At 48.9% G+C, this 23313-nt stretch overlaps 1 protein-coding gene across 11 annotated transcripts in view; it reads right to left on the bottom strand.

The window, feature by feature from the left end:
• The window catches only part of LOC140206167 (BRD4-interacting chromatin-remodeling complex-associated protein-like), a 177252-nt gene that overhangs the window by 15436 nt on the left and 138503 nt on the right, over nt 1–23313 (bottom strand). For all 11 annotated transcript variants that reach the window (XR_011888081.1, XM_072274419.1, XM_072274417.1 and 8 more), the window contains 2 exons: nt 21917–21978; nt 18172–18320 (listed from right to left, as the gene is read on the bottom strand). Coding sequence is in view for 10 of the 11 variants with exons in the window: in XM_072274419.1 (XP_072130520.1) it covers nt 18172–18320; nt 21917–21978 (211 nt within the window). In the remaining variant the exon portion in view is untranslated. The remainder of the gene's footprint in view (nt 1–18171; nt 18321–21916; nt 21979–23313) is intronic.

Here is a 23313-nt window from a genome sequence, read left to right as displayed (position 1 = left end):
CTCGACAACTCATGTACTCAGATTCTTATCTATCTATTTAGATATTTATTTTTGATTAATTATTTTATTTGCACAGTTTGTCTTCTTTTGCACATTGGTTCTTTGTCAGACTTTGTGTGTAGTTTTTCACTGATTCTATTGTATTTCTTTGTTCCGTCGTAAATGTCCTCAAAATAAGAATCTTAAGGTAGTCAATGGTGATATATGTGTACTTTGAACTTAAACTTTTGTAGTTTGAGTCCTGTCATCATTACTGGTTCGAAAAGTTAAATTCCCTAAAGGTTGAGTCAGTGGTGCGATGTTAGCATTCATTTCAAGAGGACTAGAATATAAAAGCAAGGATGTAATGTTGAAGCTTTATAAAACACTGGCAAGGCCTCATTTGGAATATTGTGAACAGTTTTAGACCTCTTATTTCAGAAAGGATGTGCTGACAATGGAGAGGGTTCAAAGAAGGTTCTTGGCAATGATTCTGGGATTGAAAGGCTTGTCATATGAAGAGTATTTTGATGGCTCTAGGCCTCAAGTAACTGGAATTCAGAAGAATGAGGGCTACTGAATGTTGACAGGCCTCGATAGAATGGATTTTCTTTAGCCAGAGAGTCTGTGGATTCACTGCCACAGATGGCTGTGTAGGCCAGGTCATTGGGTGTATTTAAGGCAGAGGTTAAAAGGTTCTTGATTAGTCAGAGCATGAAGGGATACAGGGAGAAGGCAGGAGATTGGGGCTGAGAGAGAAAATGGATCAGCCATGATGAAATGGCAATGGACCTAATGGCCTAACTCTGCTCCCATATCTTATCATGTGAAAAGACAGGAACTCCCTCCCCAACAGCATTGGTTCAAGAAGGCAGCTTACACCCTACCCCTTCTCAAGGGGCAATAACAGGCGACCTTGACAGACACCCCCAACTTGAAAATGAAAGTGAGGAGAGGGATGCTGAGAGCATATCCCTGCCAATCACACCATTGGATCCCGATATTTTCATGATCCAAAGGCTTATTGGGAGTCAAGATTGAGACACAAAACTTTTTGCTAAGCAATTTTATTAAGTGTTACAAGAACAAATAATGAACAAAGAAAGCAAAGCCAACAAACAAAGAAATGACAAAGAAAAATGCAGTCATGGTGCTTTGATACTCAGATCGGAGATAACCCAAATTCCAATGATATCAAGTAGACAGATTTCAGCTGGTTGACAACTGCTGCTGAAAACTAAGAAGCTTCTAGAAAAATACAGAAGGAATTATATCGTAATTGCTGGAAAATTCACTGAACAATTACATGTATATCATCTTGTGCCATGTCGTACAACATAGGCGATCATAGGCTTTCAGTGACCATGATTGTTCTTGGCAAATTTTTCTACAGAAGTGGTTTGCCATTGCCTTCTTCTGGGCAGTGTCTTTACAAGATGGGTGGCCCCGGCCATTATCAATATTCTTCAGAGATTGTCTGCCTGGTGTCAGTGGTTACGTGACCAGGACTTGTGATATGAACCGGCTGCTCATACGACCATCCACCACTTGCTCCCATGGCTTCATGTGGCCCTAATTCTGGGGGGGGGGGGCTAAGCAAGTGCTACTCCTTGCCCAAGGGTGACCTGTAGGCTAGCAAAGGGAAGGAGTGTCTTACACCTCCTTTGCTGGAGATGTATCTCCACCCAGCTACCTGATTCAACAATAATAAAGAATTATATTAAAAGATGTTAGAAGTAGGAATACAGATATGGAATACATAAATGCCAGCATGCACTAACAATGTAAACCGCTTTATAAAAGTGGTTTAAAATGTTTACAATGCAGTGTAATAACAGGTGCAACAGATAGAAGGGGGTGGGGGTGCTATACCTTGCCCCAGGGTGACCTGCAGATTAGTGGAAGGAAAGAGCACCTGATACCTCCTTTGGTAGAGACACATCTCCACCCTGCCACCCGAACATGTATTTAGTTCAAAGTTTAAAGGACATTCATTATCAAAGTATGTATAGATTCTACAACCTTGAGATTTATCTCCTTACAGGCAGCCACAAAACAAAGAAATCCAAAAGAACCCATTAAAAAAACCGTCAAACACCCAATGTGCAGAGAGAGAGAGAGAAAAAACCAAATCGTGGAAACAATACAAATAAGCAAGTAGCATTGAGAACAAAAGTGAATCCTCAGACACGAAGCCCAGAGCAGCTGGAGCGGAGCAACAGCCTCAGCTCTGAAACAGTAGATGATTGTATAAAAATACAAACAAACACAGGAATTTTACACTACAAGAAAAATACCAATTCCACAACACCTACCCTCCTCATCTCTACCACAGAGCCTGACATGGTGCCAGCAGAGCATGCCCACAGTGCTTGGCAGAAGAACCCAAGCACCAAGAACAACACAAACCAGACAACAGCAAAACGAGCCCCTTTCACACACACCCACCCACCTCCAGGCCTAAAGGCTTTTGCCTCAGTCACTCAGGCCTGCAGTTAGCTATTTAACCACAACAGCCTCCAGTTGCCCTCCCACCAGATATAGAATCAACCCAACCCAAAGTATTCCTAGGCAAGACTACCATCACAACCACAAGCTCGCGAGGACCAACAGGCCACTCAGTGCCTTGAGCCCAGTCCACCATCAACAGGATTGCAGCCGATCTGAGGTTTCTGTGGCCCACCTGCCATCTCATTCCCCAAAACCCTGATGAGAAGTCTATTCACTTCACACTTGGATATTCTGAGATCTCTGTCCTCTCTAGTCTTTGGGGCAAGGAGTTTGAGGTCCTCACAATTTTCAGAGATATTCTAGCTCACATTAGTCTTAAGTGGGTGGCTCCTTATTAAAGTTCAAGGTATGTTGATTACATACAAGAAATTCAACTAAATACTCTATTAACAACACTTCTTATGTGGAAAATCTTGGTAAATGACCACCGCAAACAATGAGGAGGCGAGTGAAGGCCAGGCCTATCCGAGGGTTAAAGCGTGCGGTTTGGAGGCAGAGTCAGAGTGAGGTCAAGACATGTTCTAGGAGAAGACGAGTTGGAGTTGGAATTGGAGATTTAGCTGGAGCAAACGGAGTGGAGAAAAGCTGAAGCGAAGTTGCCTCAGAGTCCGCCCACCTAAACCACGAGCAAGGCTCGATCCATCGAAGTGCAACGCCGACTCGGAAAGGTCAACCTGGTGCTAGAACAGTTTAAGTGCCAGGCCAGGTGGACTGAAAAGGCAAAGTGTCGGGACTGGAGGCAAGGGTCGAGCCAGTTCGTTTAACTCCGCTGTCCTTGTTGCCGAGGCACGCCATGCCCTGGCTGCTGCGGGATTCGTGTCTGCGATTTGCCTGTGTGATGGACTGAGGCTGAGACAATGGGCCCACTCCACCTCCAGGTCCATCGACTCAATTTCATTCTGAATGCTGCTGCCAGCTTTATTGTTTGCATGATTTGATTTGTTTTTTTTCCTCTCTGCGCATTGGGTTTTGGGTCTTCTTTATAAATTGGATTCTTTCAGGTTTCTTGCTTTGTGGCTGCCTGTAAGGAGACGAATCTCAAGGTTGTATCATTAACACATTCTTTGACAATAAAATGGCCTCTGAACTTTGGATTGCATTCACTGGCAGCCTGCTGTGGGCTTGTTGCTGGCAAAACCCATACACCATCAATCTACAGGCCATGACACTCAGAGACTATACTATATTATTTCAGTGTCACTATATGTTTACTGTTATCTTGTATGTGCTTGGCACTGTGTGCCCCTGTTGGGATGGCATTTTGTATCTTGACTCCAGAGGGACGCTGTTTCATTTGGCTGTATTCATGGGCATTCATGTACGGTTGAATGAGAATTAAACTTGGACTTAAACATCCTCTCCATATTTATTGTTTTTAGCCCTTTACATTTCAATCAGGTCACCTCTCATTCATCTATGAGTCAGATCCCAAGCTTTTCTTGATGGACTATCTCTCAATACCTGGAATTATCCAACTGAAATGCCCCAAACAATGAAATAACAACTTTGCTTTAAAAGGGCGGCCAAAATTAGAAACAGAAACATAGAAGACCTACAGCACAATACAGGCCCTTCAGCCCACATAGCTGTGCTGAACATGTCTCTACCTGAGAAATTACCTAGGGTTACCCATAGCCCTCCATTTTTCTGAGCTCCATATATCTGTCCTGGAGTCTCTTAAAAGACCCTATCATATCTGCCTGCACCACTGTCACCAGCAGCAAATTCCACGTACTCACCACTCCCTGCGTAAAAAACTTAACCCTGACATCTCCTCTGTACTTACTTCCAAGCACCTTAAAACTGTGCCTTCTCATGCTAGCCATTTCTGCTCTGGGAAAAAGCCTCTGACTATCCACACAATCAATGCCTCTCATCATCTTATACACCTCTATCAGGTCACCTCTCATCCTCCATCGCTCCAAATAAAAAAGGCCGAATTCAATCAACCTATTCTCATAAGGCATGCTCCCCAACCCAGGCAACATCCTTGTAAGTCTCCTCTGCACCCTTTCTATGGCTTCCACATCCTTCCTATACTGAGCCGACCAGAACTGAGCACAGTACTTCAAGTGGCGTCTGACCAGGTCCTATACAGCTGCAACATTACCTCTCGACTCCTAAACTCAATCCCACGATTGATGAAGGCCAATACACCGTATGCCTTCTTAACCACAGAGTCAACCTGCGCAGCAGCTTTGAGTGTCCTATGGACTCAGACCCCAAGATCCCTCTGATCCTCCACACTGCCAAGAGTCTTACCATTAGTACTATATTCTGTCATCATATTTGACCTACCAAAATGAACCACCTCACACTTACCTGGGTTGACCACCATTTGTCAGTTCTCAGCCCATTTTTGCATCCTATCAATGTCCCGCTGTAACCTTTGACAGCCCTCCACACTACCCACAACACCCCCAACCTTTGTGTCATCAACAAATTGTTCACCTTACTATCGGTGCTGTCTCCTGGTGCCTTGTACAGTTGCAACAAGACATCTAATTCCTTAAATTAGGTCCAACATTGCATCAACCTTTCTACAACCTTCTGTACGTGTGCCAGCTTCTGAGCTTCATGCACAAGGACCCAAATTCCTGTTTCAGCTTGTTGCAATTTTTCGCCATTTAAATCATCCTGCCCTTCCTTCTAACGTTAATGCAGTTCCCTTCATTACAATCCACTCAAAATCAAGTTCGAGTTTGTTTAATTGTCGTTCAACCATACACATGAACACAGCCAAATGGAAAAAAAATGTTCTCCTGGGGCCAAGGTGCAAACACAGAAACGACAGCCACACCCAGCACAAGGCACATACAACACATATAATTATGATAGCAGAGAAACAGTAACAAAAAACCATAATAATAATAATGGAGCCCAAGTCTCCGAGTGTCACACCCTGTAGGTTAATGGTGCATGGATATTGTCCTGGAGCCACATTTCTGCAAGAGCAAGCCTGCAGCAGTTCCAGCCTGTCTTTCACCGAGCCAACACTGGAGGGCAGCACCGATGGAAGCTGCCAGCCCCAGTACACCACGGAATCCAGCAGCACACATCGAGCTCAGGCATCTCCTTCCCCGGCAGCCAGAACAGGTGACCCTGATCCATGAATGAAGGCCTGGTCCGTGCTACAACCAAAGCAAAGCCAATGGATTGGACTTGTAGTAGTCTGCATTGCAATGTCCAACAGTGTCTTGTAAACACAACAAAAACATCCAGGACAATCACCCACATCACCTCTGATGCCTTCTTCTCTGGATGGCTGAAGCAGACTGTAACACGGTGCGCAATGAGTCCAGCAGTACTCAATGTCCTTGATAACTGGCCAAGATGGTGCCAGCGATCAATTTCTCGGGCAACAGCTTCCAGATAATCAATCCTCTTCTATGTCGTCTACTTATCCTTTTTATCTTAATTTTTTTTTTTGAAGTTGTTGGAGCCTGTGACTTACAGTCTGAGTTTTGATCTAGTGAGCTAGCACTCTGCTGTCCCTGAGAAAACTCCAGAAGAGAAATGCAACAATGAGCTGCCACAAGGAGAAGTTCAGAGACGAACTACTAACTGTCGTTCATATTGGCCTCTGTCAGTTCTATGTTTTTTTCCCTTGTGTTCTTGTCCATTCTTGCTTGTTGCCGATTGGCAGGCTGGGGGTTTGTGGTTTGATGATCTCGTTGTGTGTGGGTGACCTGTGATTTTGTGCGGGGGGGGAAGTTGGGGGAGTTTGGGGTTTGTGAATTTTTATTTTGTTTTTTTCTTTTTGTGCAGGGGGAATTGTATTTCTTTCAACTACTTCAGTGGTTTTTCTGTATTTTGTGGCTATCTGGAGAAGACATATCTCAGAGCTGTATTCTGCATACATACTTTGATAATAAATGAACCTTTGAATCTTTGAACCAGCAGTGCTTGCAATCAGTGAAAAAGACAAAAGACCCAGTGCACTCACCCCCATCATTGCAAAGTGCTTTGAGAGACTGGTTCTATCACATCTGAAATCCTCTCTGCCCATTACCCTGGACCCCCATCAATTTGCCTATCGCACCAACAGGTCAACAGAGGACACCATCTCCATGGCACTTCACTCTGCCCTGACCCACCTGGACAGCCCCAACTCTTACGTCAGAATGCTGTTCATTGACTTTACTTCGGCATTCAATACTGTGATTCCCTCCAAGCTGATCACCAAACTTCGCCAGCTTGGTATCAGCTCATCCCTCTGCAATTGGACCTTGGACTTTCTGACTAACAGACCCCAATCAGTTAAGTTAAACAACCTCTCCTCCTCCACTCTCACCCTGAACACCGGTGTGCCTCAAGGCTGTGTGCTGAGCCCTCTTCTGCATTCCCTTTTCACCTATGACTGCATTCCTGTACATGGTTCTAACTCCATAATCAAGTTCGCAGATGACACCACAGTGGTTGGTCTGATCAGAGAGGATGACGAGACGGCCTACAGGGACGAAGTCCAGCACCTGGCTGCGTGGTGTGCCAACAACAACCTGGCCCTTAACACCCAGAAGACCAAGGAGATCATTGTGGACTTCAGGCATGCTAGGAGCCACATTCTCGTCCCCACCTACATCAATGGAGTTGTAGTGGAGCGTGTATCAAGCTTCAAATTCCTTGGTGTCCACATTTCCGAGGATCTCACCTGGTCCCTGAACTCCTCCATCCTGATCAAAAAGGCGCAACAGCGTCTTTATTTCCTGCGGAGCATCAAGAAATCTCACCTCTGTCCCAGGATACTGACGGACTTTTACCGCTGTACCATTGAGAGCATACTCACCAACTGCATCTCAGTGTGGTATGGCAATTGTCCCGTATTGGACCGCAAAGCACTCCAGTGTGTGGTGAAAACTGCCCAGCGGATTATCGGCACCCAATTGCCCACCATTGAGAACATCTACCATAAACGCTGCCTGGGCAGGGCAAAAAGCATTATCAGAGATGCATCTCACCCTAACCATGGACTTTTTACTCTCCTCCCACCCGGTAGGTGCTACAGGAGCCTCCGCTCCCACACCAGCAGGCACAGGAAGAGCTTCTTCCCTGAGGCTGTGACACTGAACCTCACATCACAATGCTTAGCAGTATTGCACCCATATTGTACTGTCTCAGTACTTTTATATTTGTGTGCTGTAGCACTTACTTTTTATTCGCGGTTATTTTGTAAATAACACTTAGTAATATTTTTAACTTATTTAATTTGCAGTTTGTCTTCTTTTGCACATTGGTTTTTTGTCAGTCTTTGTGTGTAGTTTTTCATTGATTCTATTGTATTTCTGTTCCACTGTGAATGCCTGCAAGAAAATGAATCTCAAGGTAGAATATGGTGACACGAATGTACTTTGAAAATAAATTTACTCTTAAACGTGAGATTCATTTCCTTGCAGGCATTTACAGGAAAATAAAGAAATACAACTGAATTTATGAAACACTACACAAAGGTCTGTTCGGGAATAATTCAGAAGATGCGAAGCTTAGGTGGTTGATAGTTGAGTTGATCTCTGAACTTGGCAATTTACTTGCAAATGTTTTGTCACCGTACAAGGAGACATTGTCAGTGCGCAGTTGATTTTGTAGTGGGTGGAAGGGAGGAACGGAGTTAGTTACTTGCCGTGTTCTGTGTTGTTCTACCGAGCATTATGGGCATGCTACGTTGGCACCAGCTCGTGTGGTGACGCTTGTGGGCTGCCCACGGTTCACCATTAGGTTGTGTTGGTCATTGACACAAACGATGCAGTTCACTGAATGTTTTGATGTATGTGTGATAAATAAACCTGAACCCAAACCTCCAATGTGCAAAAGAAGCCAAACTGCACAAATACAAATAAATAAATAATACTGAGAACGTGAGCTGTCGAGTCCTTGAGAGCGAGTCCGTAGGTTGTGGAATCAGTTCAGTGTTGTGGTGAGTGAAGTTATCCACACTGGTTCAGGAGCCTGATGGTTGTGGGGTAATAACTGTTCCTGAACCTGGTGGTGTGGGACCTGAGGCTCATTGTGGTGAGTGAAGTTATCCACACTGGTTCAGGAGCCTGATGGTTGAGGGGTAATAACTGTTCCTGAACCTGGTGGTGTGGGACCTGAGGCTCATTGTGGTGAATGAAGTTATCCACACTGGTTCAGGAGCCTGATGGTTGTGGGGTGATAACTGTTCCTGAACCTGGTGGTGTGGGACCTGAGGCTCATTGTGGTGAGTGAAGTTATCCACAATGGTTCAGGAGCCTGATGGCTGTGGGGTAATAACTGTTCCTGAACCTGGTGGTGTGGAACCTGAGGCTCATTGTGGTGAGTGAAGTTATCCACACTGGTTCAGGAGCCTGATGGTTGTGGGGTAATAACTGTTCCTGAACCTGGTGGTGTGGGACCTGAGGCTCATTGTGGTGAGTGAAGTTATCCACACTGGTTCAGGAGCCTGATGGTTGTGGGGTAATAACTGTTCCTGAACCTGGTGGTGTGGGACCTGAGGCTCATTGTGCTGAGTGAAGTTATCCACACTGGTTCAGGAGCCTGATGGTTATGGGGTAATAACTGTTCCTGAACCTGGTGGTGTGGGACCTGAGGCTCATTGTGCTGAGTGAAGTTATCCACACTGGTTCAGGAGCCTGATGGTTATGGGGTAATAACTGTTCCTGAACCTGGTGGTGTGGGACCTGAGGCTCATTGTGCTGAGTGAAGTTATCCACACTGGTTCAGGAGCCTGATGGTTGTGGGGTAATAACTGTTCCTGAACCTGGTGGTGTGGGACCTGAGGCTCATTGTGGTGAGTGAAGTTATCCACACTGGTTCAGGAGCCTGATGGCTGTGGGGTAATAACTGTTCCTGAACCTGGTGGTGTGGAACCTGAGGCTCATTGTGGTGAGTGAAGTTATCCACACTGGTTCAGGAGCCTGATGGTTGTGGGGTAATAACTGTTCCTGAACCTGGTGGTGTGGGACCTGAGGCTCATTGTGGTGAGTGAAGTTATCCACACTGGTTCAGGAGCCTGATGGTTGTGGGGTAATAACTGTTCCTGAACCTGGTGGTGTGGGACCTGAGGCTCATTGTGGTGAGTGAAGTTATCCACACTGGTTCAGGAGCCTGATGGTTGTGGGGTAATAACTGTTCCTGAACCTGGTGGTGTGGGACCTGAGGCTCATTGTGGTGAGTGAAGTTATCCACACTGGTTCAGGAGCCTGATGGTTATGGGGTAATAACTGTTCCTGAACCTGGTGGTGTGGGACCTGAGGCTCATTGTGGTGAATGAAGTTATCCACACTGGTTCAGGAGCCTGATGGTTGTGGGGTAATAACTGTTCCTGAACCTGGTGGTGTGGGACCTGAGGCTCATTGTGGTGAGTGAAGTTATCCACACTGGTTCAGGAGCCTGATGGTTGTGGGGTAATAACTGTTCCTGAACCTGGTGGTGTGGGACCTGAGGCTCATTGTGGTGAGTGAAGTTACCCACACTGGTTCAGGAGCCTGATGGTTGAGGGGTAATAACTGTTCCTGAACCTGGTGGTGTGGGACCTGAGGCTCATTGTGGGGAGTGAATTTATCCACACTGGTTCAGGAGCCTGATGGTTGTGGGGTAATAACTGTTCCTGAACCTGGTGGTGTGGGACCTGAGGTTCATTGTGGGGAGTGAAGTTATCCACACTGGTTCAGGAGCCTGATGGTTGTGGGGTAATAACTGTTCCTGAACCTGGTGGTGTGGGACCTGAGGCTCATTGTGGTGAGTGAAGTTATCCACACTGGTTCAGGAGCCTGATGGTTGTGGGGTAATAACTGTTCCTGAACCTGGTGGTGTGGGACCTGAGGCTCATTGTGGTGAGTGAAGTTACCCACACTGGTTCAGGAGCCTGATGGTTGAGGGGTAATAACTGTTCCTGAACCTGGTGGTGTGGGACCTGAGGCTCATTGTGGTGAGTGAATTTATCCACACTGGTTCAGGAGCCTGATGGTTGTGGGGTGATAACTGTTCCTGAACCTGGTGGTGTGGGACCTGAGGTTCATTGTGGGGAGTGAAGTTATCCACACTGGTTCAGGAGCCTGATGGTTGTGGGGTGATAACTGTTCCTGAACCTCGTGGTGTGGGACCTGAGGCTCATTGTGGTGAGTGAAGTTATCCACACTGGTTCAGGAGCCTGATGGTTGTGGGGTGATAACTGTTCCTGAACCTGGTGGTGTGGGACCTGAGGCTCATTGTGGTGAGTGAAGTTATCCACAATGGTTCAGGAGCCTGATGGTTGTGGGGTGATAACTGTTCCTGAACCTGGTGGTGTGGGACCTGAGGCTCATTGTGGTGAGTGAAGTTATCCACAATGGTTCAGGAGCCTGATGGCTGTGGGGTGATAACTGTTCCTGAACCTGGTGGTGTGGGACCTGAGGCTCATTGTGGTGAGTGAAGTTATCCACACTGGTTCAGGAGCCTGATGGCTGTGGGGTAATAACTGTTCCTGAACCTGGTGGTGTGGAACCTGAGGCTCATTGTGGTGAGTGAAGTTATCCACACTGGTTCAGGAGCCTGATGGCTGTGGGGTAATAACTGTTCCTGAACCTGGTGGTGTGGGACCTGAGGCTCATTGTGGGGAGTGAAGTTATCCACACTGGTTCAGGAGCCTGATGGTTGTGGGGTAATAACTGCTCCTGAACCTGGTGGTGTGGGACCTGAGGCTCATTGTGGGGAGTGAAGTTATCCACACTGGTTCAGGAGCCTGATGGTTGTGGGGTAATAACTGTTCCTGAACCTGGTGGTGTGGGACCTGAGGCTCATTGTGGGGAGTGAAGTTATCCACACTGGTTCAGGAGCCTGATGGTTGTGGGGTAATAACTGTTCCTGAACCTGGTGGTGTGGGACCTGAGGCTCATTGTGGTGAGTGAAGTTATCCACACTGGTTCAGGAGCCTGATGGTTGTGGGGTAATAACTGTTCCTGAACCTGGTGGTGTGGGACCTGAGGCTCATTGTGGTGAGTGAAGTTATCCACACTGGTTCAGGAGCCTGATGGTTGTGGGGTAATAACTGTTCCTGAACCTGGTGGTGTGGGACCTGAGGCTCATTGTGGTGAGTGAAGTTATCCACACTGGTTCAGGAGCCTGATGGTTGTGGGGTAATAACTGTTCCTGAACCTGGTGGTGTGGGACCTGAGGCTCATTGTGGTGAGTGAAGTTATCCACACTGGTTCAGGAGCCTGATGGTTGTGGGGTAATAACTGTTCCTGAACCTGGTGGTGTGGGACCTGAGGCTCATTGTGGTGAGTGAAGTTATCCACACTGGTTCAGGAGCCTGATGGTTGTGGGGTAATAACTGTTCCTGAACCTGGTGGTGTGGGACCTGAGGCTCATTGTGGTGAGTGAAGTTATCCACACTGGTTCAGGAGCCTGATGGTTGTGGGGTAATAACTGTTCCTGAACCTGGTGGTGTGGGACCTGAGGCTCATTGTGGTGAGTGAAGTTATCCACACTGGTTCAGGAGCCTGATGGTTGTGGGGTAATAACTGTTCCTGAACCTGGTGGTGTGGGACCTGAGGCTCATTGTGGTGAGTGAAGTTATCCACACTGGTTCAGGAGCCTGATGGTTGTGGGGTAATAACTGTTCCTGAACCTGGTGGTGTGGGACCTGAGGCTCATTGTGGTGAGTGAAGTTATCCACACTGGTTCAGGAGCCCGATGGTTGTGGGGTAATAACTGTTCCTGAACCTGGTGGTGTGGGACCTGAGGCTCATCGTGGTGAGTGAAGTTATCCACACTGGTTCAGGAGCCCGATGGTTGTGGGGTAATAACTGTTCCTGAACCTGGTGGTGTGGGACCTGAGGCTCATCGTGGTGAGTGAAGTTATCCACACTGGTTCAGGAGCCCGATGGTTGTGGGGTAATAACTGTTCCTGAACCTGGTGGTGTGGGACCTGAGGCTCATCGTGGTGAGTGAAGTTATCCACACTGGTTCAGGAGCCCGATGGTTGTGGGGTAATAACTGTTCCTGAACCTGGTGGTGTGGGACCTGAGGCTCATTGTGGTGAGTGAAGTTATCCACACTGGTCCAGGAGCCGGATGGTTGTGGGGTAATAACTGTTCCTGAACCTGGTGGTGTGGGACCTGAGGCTCATTGTGGTGAGTGAAGTTATCCACACTGGTCCAGGAGCCTGATGGTTGTGGGGTAATAACTGTTCCTGAACCTGGTGGTGTGGGACCTGAGGCTCATTGTGGTGAGTGAAGTTATCCACACTGGTTCAGGAGCCTGATGGTTGAGGGGTGATAACTGTTCCTGAACCTGGTGGTGTGGGACCTGAGGTTCATTGTGGTGAGTGAAGTTATCCACACTGGTTCAGGAGCCTGATGGTTGAGGGGTGATAACTGTTCCTGAACCTGGTGGTGTGGGACCTGAGGCTCATTGTGGTGAGTGAAGTTATCCACACTGGTTCAGGAGCCTGATGGTTGTGGGGTGATAACTGTTCCTGAACCTGGTGGTGTGGGACCTGAGGCTCATTGTGGTGAGTGAAGTTATCCACACTGGTTCAGGAGCCTGATGGTTGTGGGGTGATAACTGTTCCTGAACCTGGTGGTGTGGAACCTGAGGCTCATTGTGGGGAGTGAAGTTATCCACACTGGTTCAGGAGCCTGATGGTTGTGGGGTGATAACTGTTCCTGAACCTGGTGGTGTGGAACCTGAGGCTCATTGTGGGGAGTGAAGTTATCCACACTGGTTCAGGAGCCTGATGGCTGTGGGGTAATAACTGTTCCTGAACCTGGTGGTGTGGGACCTGAGGCTCATTGTGGGGAGTGAAGTTATCCACACTGGTTCAGGAGCCTGATGGTTGTGGGGTGATAACTGTTCCTGAACCCGGTGGTGTGGGACCTGAGGCTCATTGTGGTGAGTGAAGTTATCCACACTGGTTCAGGAGCCTGATGGTTGTGGGGTAATAACTGTTCCTGAACCCGGTGGTGTGGGACCTGAGGCTCATTGTGGTGAGTGAAGTTATCCACACTGGTTCAGGAGCCTGATGGTTGTGGGGTAATAACTGTTCCTGAACCCGGTGGTGTGGGACCTGAGGCTCATTGTGGTGAGTGAGGTTATCCACACTGGTTCAGGAGCCTGATGGTTGTGGGGTAATAACTGTTCCTGAACCTGGTGGTGTGGGACCTGAGGCTCATTGTGGTGAGTGAGGTTATCCACACTGGTTCAGGAGCCTGATGGTTGTGGGGTAATAACTGTTCCTGAACCTGGTGGTGTGGGACCTGAGGCTCATTGTGGTGAGTGAAGTTATCCACACTGGTTCAGGAGCCTGATGGTTGTGGGGTAATAACTGTTCCTGAACCTGGTGGTGTGGGACCTGAGGCTCATTGTGGTGAGTGAAGTTATCCACACTGGTTCAGGAGCCTGATGGTTGTGGGGTAATAACTGTTCCTGAACCTGGTGGTGTGGGACCTGAGGCTCATTGTGGTGAGTGAAGTTATCCACACTGGTTCAGGAGCCTGATGGTTGTGGGGTAATAACTGTTCCTGAACCTGGTGGTGTGGGACCTGAGGCTCATTGTGGTGAGTGAAGTTATCCACACTGGTTCAGGAGCCTGATGGTTGTGGGGTAATAACTGTTCCTGAACCTGGTGGTGTGGGACCTGAGGCTCATTGTGGTGAGTGAAGTTATCCACACTGGTTCAGGAGCCTGATGGTTGTGGGGTAATAACTGTTCCTGAACCTGGTGGTGTGGGACCTGAGGCTCATCGTGGTGAGTGAAGTTATCCACACTGGTTCAGGAGCCCGATGGTTGTGGGGTAATAACTGTTCCTGAACCTGGTGGTGTGGGACCTGAGGCTCATCGTGGTGAGTGAAGTTATCCACACTGGTTCAGGAGCCCGATGGTTGTGGGGTAATAACTGTTCCTGAACCTGGTGGTGTGGGACCTGAGGCTCATCGTGGGGAGTGAAGTTATCCACACTGGTTCAGGAGCCCGATGGTTGTGGGGTAATAACTGTTCCTGAACCTGGTGGTGTGGGACCTGAGGCTCATCGTGGGGAGTGAAGTTATCCACACTGGTTCAGGAGCCGGATGGTTGTGGGGTGATAACTGTTCCTGAACCTGGTGGTGTGGGACCTGAGGCTCATTGTGGGGAGTGAAGTTATCCACACTGGTTCAGGAGCCTGATGGTTGTGGGGTGATAACTGTTCCTGAACCTGGTGGTGTGGGACCTGAGGCTCATTGTGGGGAGTGAAGTTATCCACACTGGTTCAGGAGCCTGATGGTTGTGGGGTGATAACTGTTCCTGAACCCGGTGGTGTGGGACCTGAGGCTCATTGTGGTGAGTGAAGTTATCCACACTGGTTCAGGAGCCTGATGGTTGTGGGGTAATAACTGTTCCTGAACCTGGTGGTGTGGGACCTGAGGCTCATTGTGGTGAGTGAAGTTATCCACACTGGTTCAGGAGCCCGATGGTTGTGGGGTAATAACTGTTCCTGAACCTGGTGGTGTGGGACCTGAGGCTCATCGTGGTGAGTGAAGTTATCCACACTGGTTCAGGAGCCCGATGGTTGTGGGGTAATAACTGTTCCTGAACCTGGTGGTGTGGGACCTGAGGCTCATCGTGGTGAGTGAAGTTATCCACACTGGTTCAGGAGCCCGATGGTTGTGGGGTAATAACTGTTCCTGAACCTGGTGGTGTGGGACCTGAGGCTCATCGTGGGGAGTGAAGTTATCCACACTGGTTCAGGAGCCCGATGGTTGTGGGGTGATAACTGTTCCTGAACCTGGTGGTGTGGGACCTGAGGCTCATTGTGGGGAGTGAAGTTATCCACACTGGTTCAGGAGCCGGATGGTTGTGGGGTGATAACTGTTCCTGAACCTGGTGGTGTGGGACCTGAGGCTCATTGTGGGGAGTGAAGTTATCCACACTGGTTCAGGAGCCTGATGGTTGTGGGGTGATAACTGTTCCTGAACCTGGTGGTGTGGGACCTGAGGCTCATTGTGGGGAGTGAAGTTATCCACACTGGTTCAGGAGCCTGATGGTTGTGGGGTGATAACTGTTCCTGAACCCGGTGGTGTGGGACCTGAGGCTCATTGTGGTGAGTGAAGTTATCCACACTGGTTCAGGAGCCTGATGGTTGTGGGGTGATAACTGTTCCTGAACCTGGTGGTGTGGGACCTGAGGCTCATTGTGGTGAGTGAAGTTATCCACACTGGTTCAGGAGCCTGATGGTTGTGGGGTAATAACTGTTCCTGAACCTGGTGGTGTGGGACCTGAGGCTCATTGTGGTGAGTGAAGTTATCCACACTGGTTCAGGAGCCTGATGGTTGTGGGGTAATAACTGTTCCTGAACCTGGTGGTGTGGGACCTGAGGCTCATTGTGGTGAGTGAAGTTATCCACACTGGTTCAGGAGCCTGATGGTTGTGGGGTAATAACTGTTCCTGAACCTGGTGGTGTGGGACCTGAGGCTCATTGTGGTGAGTGAAGTTATCCACACTGGTTCAGGAGCCTGATGGTTGTGGGGTAATAACTGTTCCTGAACCTGGTGGTGTGGGACCTGAGGCTCATCGTGGTGAGTGAAGTTATCCACACTGGTTCAGGAGCCCGATGGTTGTGGGGTAATAACTGTTCCTGAACCTGGTGGTGTGGGACCTGAGGCTCATCGTGGTGAGTGAAGTTATCCACACTGGTTCAGGAGCCCGATGGTTGTGGGGTAATAACTGTTCCTGAACCTGGTGGTGTGGGACCTGAGGCTCATCGTGGTGAGTGAAGTTATCCACACTGGTTCAGGAGCCCGATGGTTGTGGGGTAATAACTGTTCCTGAACCTGGTGGTGTGGGACCTGAGGCTCATCGTGGTGAGTGAAGTTATCCACACTGGTTCAGGAGCCCGATGGTTGTGGGGTAATAACTGTTCCTGAACCTGGTGGTGTGGGACCTGAGGCTCATCGTGGTGAGTGAAGTTATCCACACTGGTTCAGGAGCCCGATGGTTGTGGGGTAATAACTGTTCCTGAACCTGGTGGTGTGGGACCTGAGGCTCATCGTGGTGAGTGAAGTTATCCACACTGGTTCAGGAGCCCGATGGTTGTGGGGTAATAACTGTTCCTGAACCTGGTGGTGTGGGACCTGAGGCTCATCGTGGTGAGTGAAGTTATCCACACTGGTTCAGGAGCCCGATGGTTGTGGGGTAATAACTGTTCCTGAACCTGGTGGTGTGGGACCTGAGGCTCATCGTGGTGAGTGAAGTTATCCACACTGGTTCAGGAGCCCGATGGTTGTGGGGTAATAACTGTTCCTGAACCTGGTGGTGTGGGACCTGAGGCTCATCGTGGTGAGTGAAGTTATCCACACTGGTTCAGGAGCCTGATGGTTGTGGGGTAATAACTGTTCCTGAACCTGGTGGTGTGGGACCTGAGGCTCATTGTGGTGAGTGAAGTTATCCACACTGGTTCAGGAGCCTGATGGTTGTGGGGTAATAACTGTTCCTGAACCTGGTGGTGTGGGACCTGAGGCTCATTGTGGTGAGTGAAGTTATCCACACTGGTTCAGGAGCCTGATGGTTGAGGGGTAATAACTGTTCCTGAACCTGGTGGTGTAGGACCTGAGGCTCATTGTGGTGAGTGAAGTTATCCACACTGGTTCAGGAGCCCGATGGTTGTGGGGTAATAACTGTTCCTGAACCTGGTGGTGTGGGACCTGAGGCTCATTGTGGTGAGTGAAGTTATCCACACTGGTTCAGGAGCCTGATGGTTGAGGGGTAATAACTGTTCCTGAACCTGGTGGTGTGGGACCTGAGGCTCATTGTGGTGAGTGAAGTTATCCACACTGGTTCAGGAGCCTGATGGTTGAGGGGTAATAACTGTTCCTGAACCTGGTGGTGTGGGACCTGAGGCTCATTGTGGTGAGTGAAGTTATCCACACTGGTTCAGGAGCCCGATGGTTGTGGGGTAATAACTGTTCCTGAACCTGGTGGTGTGGGACCTGAGGCTCATTGTGGTGAGTGAAGTTATCCACACTGGTTCAGGAGCCCGATGGTTGTGGGGTAATAACTGTTCCTGAACCTGGTGGTGTGGGACCTGAGGCTCATTGTGGTGAGTGAAGTTATCCACACTGGTTCAGGAGCCCGATGGTTGTGGGGTAATAACTGTTCCTGAACCTGGTGGTGTGGGACCTGAGGCTCATTGTGGTGAGTGAAGTTATCCACACTGGTTCAGGAGCCTGATGGTTTTGGGGTGATAACTGTTCCTGAACCTGGTGGTGTGGGACCTGAGGCTCCTGTGCTTCCTTCCTGATGGTAGTGAGAAGAGAGCATAGTCTGGGTGGTCAGGGTCCCTGATGATAGGTGCCTCTTTCTGGTGGCAGTGCTCATTACAGATGTTCTCAGTAGTGGGGAGGGCTTTGCCTGTGGTGGACTGGGCTCAATACACCACTTCCTGTAGAACTTTTCCATTCCTGGGCATTGGTGTTTCCATACCAGACCATGATGCTACCAGTCAATACACTCTCCACTCTGCACCTACAGAAGTTTGTCAAAGTTTTAGATGACATGCCGAATCTGTGCAAAACTTCTAAGAAAGTAGAGGGGCTGCTGTGACTTTTTATGAAGATACTTATGGACCGGTCCCAGGACAGTTTCCTCTTTATGGTAACACCAAGGAATTTAAAGTTACTGACCCTCTCCACCTCCGATCCCCGAATGAGGACATGGGGGCTTTTGAGGAAGAAATCACTGTGGCATTACCTTTCCTGTGTTCTTCCACAGAGGGTAACGTTCCCTGGTACAGGTGGTATGGCAGAAGCCTGTGGACCATGTCCTGGTAAGATCGGAAGGGGGACTTGTAGTCCGGCTGGAGAACCGTGTCCTGATCCATTCGCAGTCGGTCCAGGAGTCTGTAACGAGGGCATAGGAACGTTGATTCAGGATAGCAGAGCAGAAATAGGAGCCCAAATATAACACCATCAGGAATTCCAAGGGATCACCTTTCCCAGGGTGGGGAAAATGTGGGAAAACTCGGAGAAGGGTGGGTGCTGGTGTGGCAGGAACACCAGCATAGAGCAAAGGAACCAAATAGCCTTCTTCAATGGTTGTCAGTGTCTAATCACCTTGGGTTTCTTGCTCGTACATCAGAAGACCCGGAAGCCCTTCATTCTACTTCATCAGCCCAATCTCCATTTAGACTCAGCTGCCCAGAGGCACAGAAACAGGCCCTTCAGCCCATCTTTTTGACCATCCCATCTGATTCCATGTGCCGACATTAGGACTATATCTGCCCATTCCTTGTCTGTTGAAGTGTCTGTCTAAATGCCTTTTGAATGCATTGACTGTGCCTATTTTTTATTCCGAGATACGGTGCAGAACAGACCCTTCTGGCTCAATGAGCCGCACCAGCAAGAAAACCAACCGATTCAACCCTTGCCTAACCACAGAGGACAACATACAATGACCAATTAACCTACTCTCTGAAACGTCTTTGGACTGTGGGAGCAAACCGGAGCACCCGGAGGAAACCCAGACGCTCACAGGAAGGATGTACAAACTTCTTACAGGCAGTATCGGAACCGAACTCCAAGCTCGATGCCCCGAGCTGCAACAGGTCACACTAACTCGCACTACTGTGGCGCCCAAAACTGATACCACCACCTCCTCTGGCAGCGAGTTCAGGAGCTCTCTTTTCCCCCACCTGTCTCCTTCAAAACTCCTTCCTCTTAACTTAACCCTCTTGTTTTTAATCCTGAACGAGAATTGGATTCTGACAATCTACACTGTCAGAAGTCTCTTATGATTTTACATACATCTAATCAGGTCACCCCTCAGCCATCTTGATTCCAGGAAAGTAACAAGCCCAGCCTGTCCAAGACACAAGAGATTCTGCAGATGCTGGAAACCTTGAGCAACACAGACACAGACACAGACACACAGCTGAAGGAACTCAGCAGGTCAGGCAGCATCCAGGGAGACGAGTAAACAGTCAACGATTCAGGCCGAGATCCTTCATCAGGACTGGAAAGGAAGGGGGGGGGGGAGGGGGGAAGAAGCCAGAATAAGGTGGCTGGAGGGAGAGGACAAGCTGGCAGGTGATAGGTTCAAAGGTCAAATTTAATGTCAGAGAAATGTATACAATATACATCCTGAAATGCCAGATGAGGGGGAAGGTAGATGCGTGGGACTTTCATGAAGGAAATACTGATCCCAAATGGCCAGGAGAGGAAGTGCATTCGCTCCCTCTACCTGACAGGACTCGCAACACTTCAACTAGCTCCCCAGCTTCCACTGAACAGGGCAGAATGGTTTGCCAGTTCTCCAGGGCTTTTGTTAACACCTCCACCAGTGAAGTGTCCCACTACTGAACTGAAAACTGCATACTGCTAAACAAGATGCTGGAGGGACTCAGCAGGTCCTTGGAGAGGAATAAACAGTCAACATTTTGCTGGGAGGTGACAGGTGAAAAAGGTAACGGGCTGAAGGAGGAGGAGAGGAGAGTGGCATGGGAGAAAGGGGAAGGAGGAGGGAACCTCGGGGAGGTGATGGGAACGTGACGGGGAGGACACACGAAATACTGGAGGAACTCAGCAGATCAGGCAGCATCTGTGGAGAGGAGTGAACAGACAATGTTTCAGGCCAAGAACCTTCATCAGGACAGGAAATGAAGAGGTCAGAAGCCGGAATAAGGTGGCTGAAGGGGTGGGAGAGGAAAGAGTCCCAGCTGACAGGTGAGGGGGTAGGTAGGTGAGTGGAACTTGTCTTTTCATCTCTGTGATGAAGGGTCATTGATCGGTTGAGATTTACTCAGATTCTCTCCCCACATACGCTGCCTGACCCTCTGAGCATTCCTGGTAACATCTGCTTCTGTTTACACCTCTAACATTCTGCTGGAGTTCTGTGTGTTTTTAAATGCCCCTAACTCACTGGCACGAATATTTCACCCAGACACACAAGTTCCTTCTTAAACTGGCTTCTAATCCCTGATGGAGGGTCTCAGCCCGATACGGCAACTGTTTATTCCCCTCCATAGATGCTGCCTGACCTGCTGAGTTCCTCCAGCACAACGCTTTACAGTCCCCGCAACCAGGGGTTCAATTCCTGCTGCTGCCTGTAAGGACTGTGTACATTCTCCACGTGACCACGTGGGTTTCCACCAGGTGCTGCGGTTTCCTCCCACAGTCCAAAGGCAGTTGGTAGATTAACTGGTCATTGTAAATTGTCTAGGGTTAAATGGGGGATTGCTGGGTGGCGTGGCTTGAAGGGCTGGAAGGGCCCATTCCACACGGTATCTCAATAAATAAATAACTGAAGTGTGTGTGTGTGTGTGTGTGTGTGCGCACGCATTCCCTCAGCTGCAGAATCTCTTGCATCTGTTTGTCGCATTGCATGCTTGTGGGATCTTGCTGTGCACCCGAGCGGCAGACAGACAGACAGACACACACACACAAAATGCCAGAGGAACTCACAGGTCAGGCAGCATCCGTGGAGGGGAATAAACAGTTGATGTTTTGGGCCGAGACCCTTTATTAGGACTGGGAAGGAAAGGGCAAAGGGGGACAGAGCCAGAATAAGAAGTTGGTGGGGGGGGCAGGGGTCAATAAGTGCAAGCTGGCAGGGAACAGGTGAAGTCAGGTGAGGGGGAAGGTGGGTGGTTGGGATTTCCATCAGAGAAGAACCTGATTCCAAATGGCTGGCAGGGGAAGTGTCTTCTCCCCCTCTACCTGACAGCAAACTCCCCACCTCCTTCTGAACAGGACAGAACGCATTCCCAGCACTGCAGAGCTCCTGTTAACTAACACCCGAGCCCCTGCACCCACAAAGTGCTGGAGGAACTCAGCAGGCCAGGCAGCTTCTATCGAGAGGAATAATGAGTTGACATTTTGGGCCAAGACCCCTCATCAGGACCGGAAAGGGGAGGGGCAGAAGGCAGAATAACAAGATGGAGGTCTTAGGCCAGAGGGAAGGTAGGTGGGTTGGGAAGGCAATGAAGTGAGAAGCTGGGAGGTGAGATGTAGAAAAGATAAAGGGCTGAAAGAGGAAGGATCTGGTAGGAGAAGAGATTGGACCATAAGAGAAAGGGAAGGAGGACGGGAACCAGAGGGAGGTAAAAGGCGAGTAAGCAGAAGAGAAGGGGCGAGAGGGGAGCCGTAATGGGAAGTGAGAGAAGGGAAGTGGGGGGTGGTGAAGTGACTGGAATTGAAGAAAACGGTTCATGCCATCAGGTTGGAGGCTACCCGAACAGAGAAGCTCTCCATCCTGACAGTGGCCTCATCGTGGCAGTACAGGAGGTCATGGACAGACATGTCGGAATGGGAATGAAAATAGGTGGCCACCAGGAAATGCTCCCCGCTGTGGATGGAGCGAAGGACTTGTTTGTACAAGTTCACAGTGCCAAGAGGTGGTGGGGCAGGAGGACGCGATTCGAGAGCCACTGGACCCATCAGGAAAGAGGATTTTCTTTGTGGTTTCTGGCTGCGACTTGTTGAGGCAGGGTGCCACTTACACAGGCTCCTTTGCCAGCTGAAGAGACGCTGCTGTCTTCAATCCTCCTAATTTACTCTCCATCTGTGAAGAAAAGCAAACAGTTTAATGCCCAACCATGTCAGTAGTCAGAATCAGGTTTATTGCCACTGACATACAGTACTATGCACAAGTCTTAGGTACGTACACATAGCTAGGGTGCCTAGAACCTTTTCACAGTACTGTAGTAATTCTGTGTATTGTTCTGTATCTCTGCCGCAAAAAAAGAAAAACAAATTCCGTGACATGCGAGTGATGATAAACCTGATTCTGCTTTGGGACCCTGTTGTGGGCTGAGAGTGTGAAGTGGGCAGGGAGAGGGGAATCGTGTTGGGAAAAAGGGGAAGGGAGAGGGGAAGGAGCGGGAAGCACCAGAGAGAGTTTCTACAATGATCAATAAACCAATTGCTTGGAATCAAATGACCTTGCCTGGTGTCTCAGGGCTGGGTGTGTCTACATCCGCACCACTCCTGCCCCTGGCGCTCCTCCTCTGCCACCTGTCCCACACCCCTCCACCCTCACCATTCCCAGCATCCTTTGCTCCCACCAGATGTACAAACTCGCTCACTGCTCCATGTTGACAAATACAGTCCTGCTCGGCACCTTAGTGTTTCCATATATTTTATATATATATATATACATGCTTAAGTGCAATACTGTATGTCATCAAATTTGTTGTTTTTGTGGCAACAGTTCAGAGCAAGACAAAAATATTACTGCAACTCACAACAATAAAATTAACAAATAGTGCAAAGAGGAATAATAGTGAGATAGTGTTCATGTGCCCATGGGCTGTTCAGAAATCTAATGCTCGTAGGGAAGAAGCTGTTCCTAAAAAAATTAGGAGTGTGCCTTCAGGCTCCTGTACCTCCTCTCTGATGATAGTCCTGGGTGGTGAGGGTTTTTACTGATCGATGCTACCTCCTTGAGGCATCCCCTTTTGACGATGCCCTCAGTGGTGGGGAGGCTAGTGCCCCTGATGGAGCTGGCTGAGTCGACAACTCTCTGCAGCTCTTTCTGATCCCGCGCAGTGGCCCCTCCATACCAGTCAGTGATGCAACCAGTCAAAATACTCTCCACCATAATCTGTAGACATTTGCTCGGGCCTTTGGTGGAGGGAACTCACAGGGAATTGATAGGGAATACTGAATAGCAGTGGCCCGAGGTTGCTGCACAGCGAGCATCAGGTCCTGGGTTGCCAGGTCATCCCACCACTCTACAATTCCTAGCTTCCTCTCTGGTATGAGTTAATGCTTCAGGTCAGCGAGTCCCTTCTCACGGGATAAAGGGACTGTTGGAATCAGTTGTTTATGTTTTTAATAGAGTATTAATGATTTTTTTTGAGCAAGACTGAATCTGTAGTTTTACTAACATACTCTA

The sequence above is a fragment of the Mobula birostris genome, chromosome 12, assembly GCF_030028105.1.
Source record: "Mobula birostris isolate sMobBir1 chromosome 12, sMobBir1.hap1, whole genome shotgun sequence".
NCBI classification, from domain to species: domain Eukaryota; kingdom Metazoa; phylum Chordata; class Chondrichthyes; order Myliobatiformes; family Myliobatidae; genus Mobula; species Mobula birostris.
This window is presented reverse-complemented; position numbering and strand designations above follow the sequence as displayed.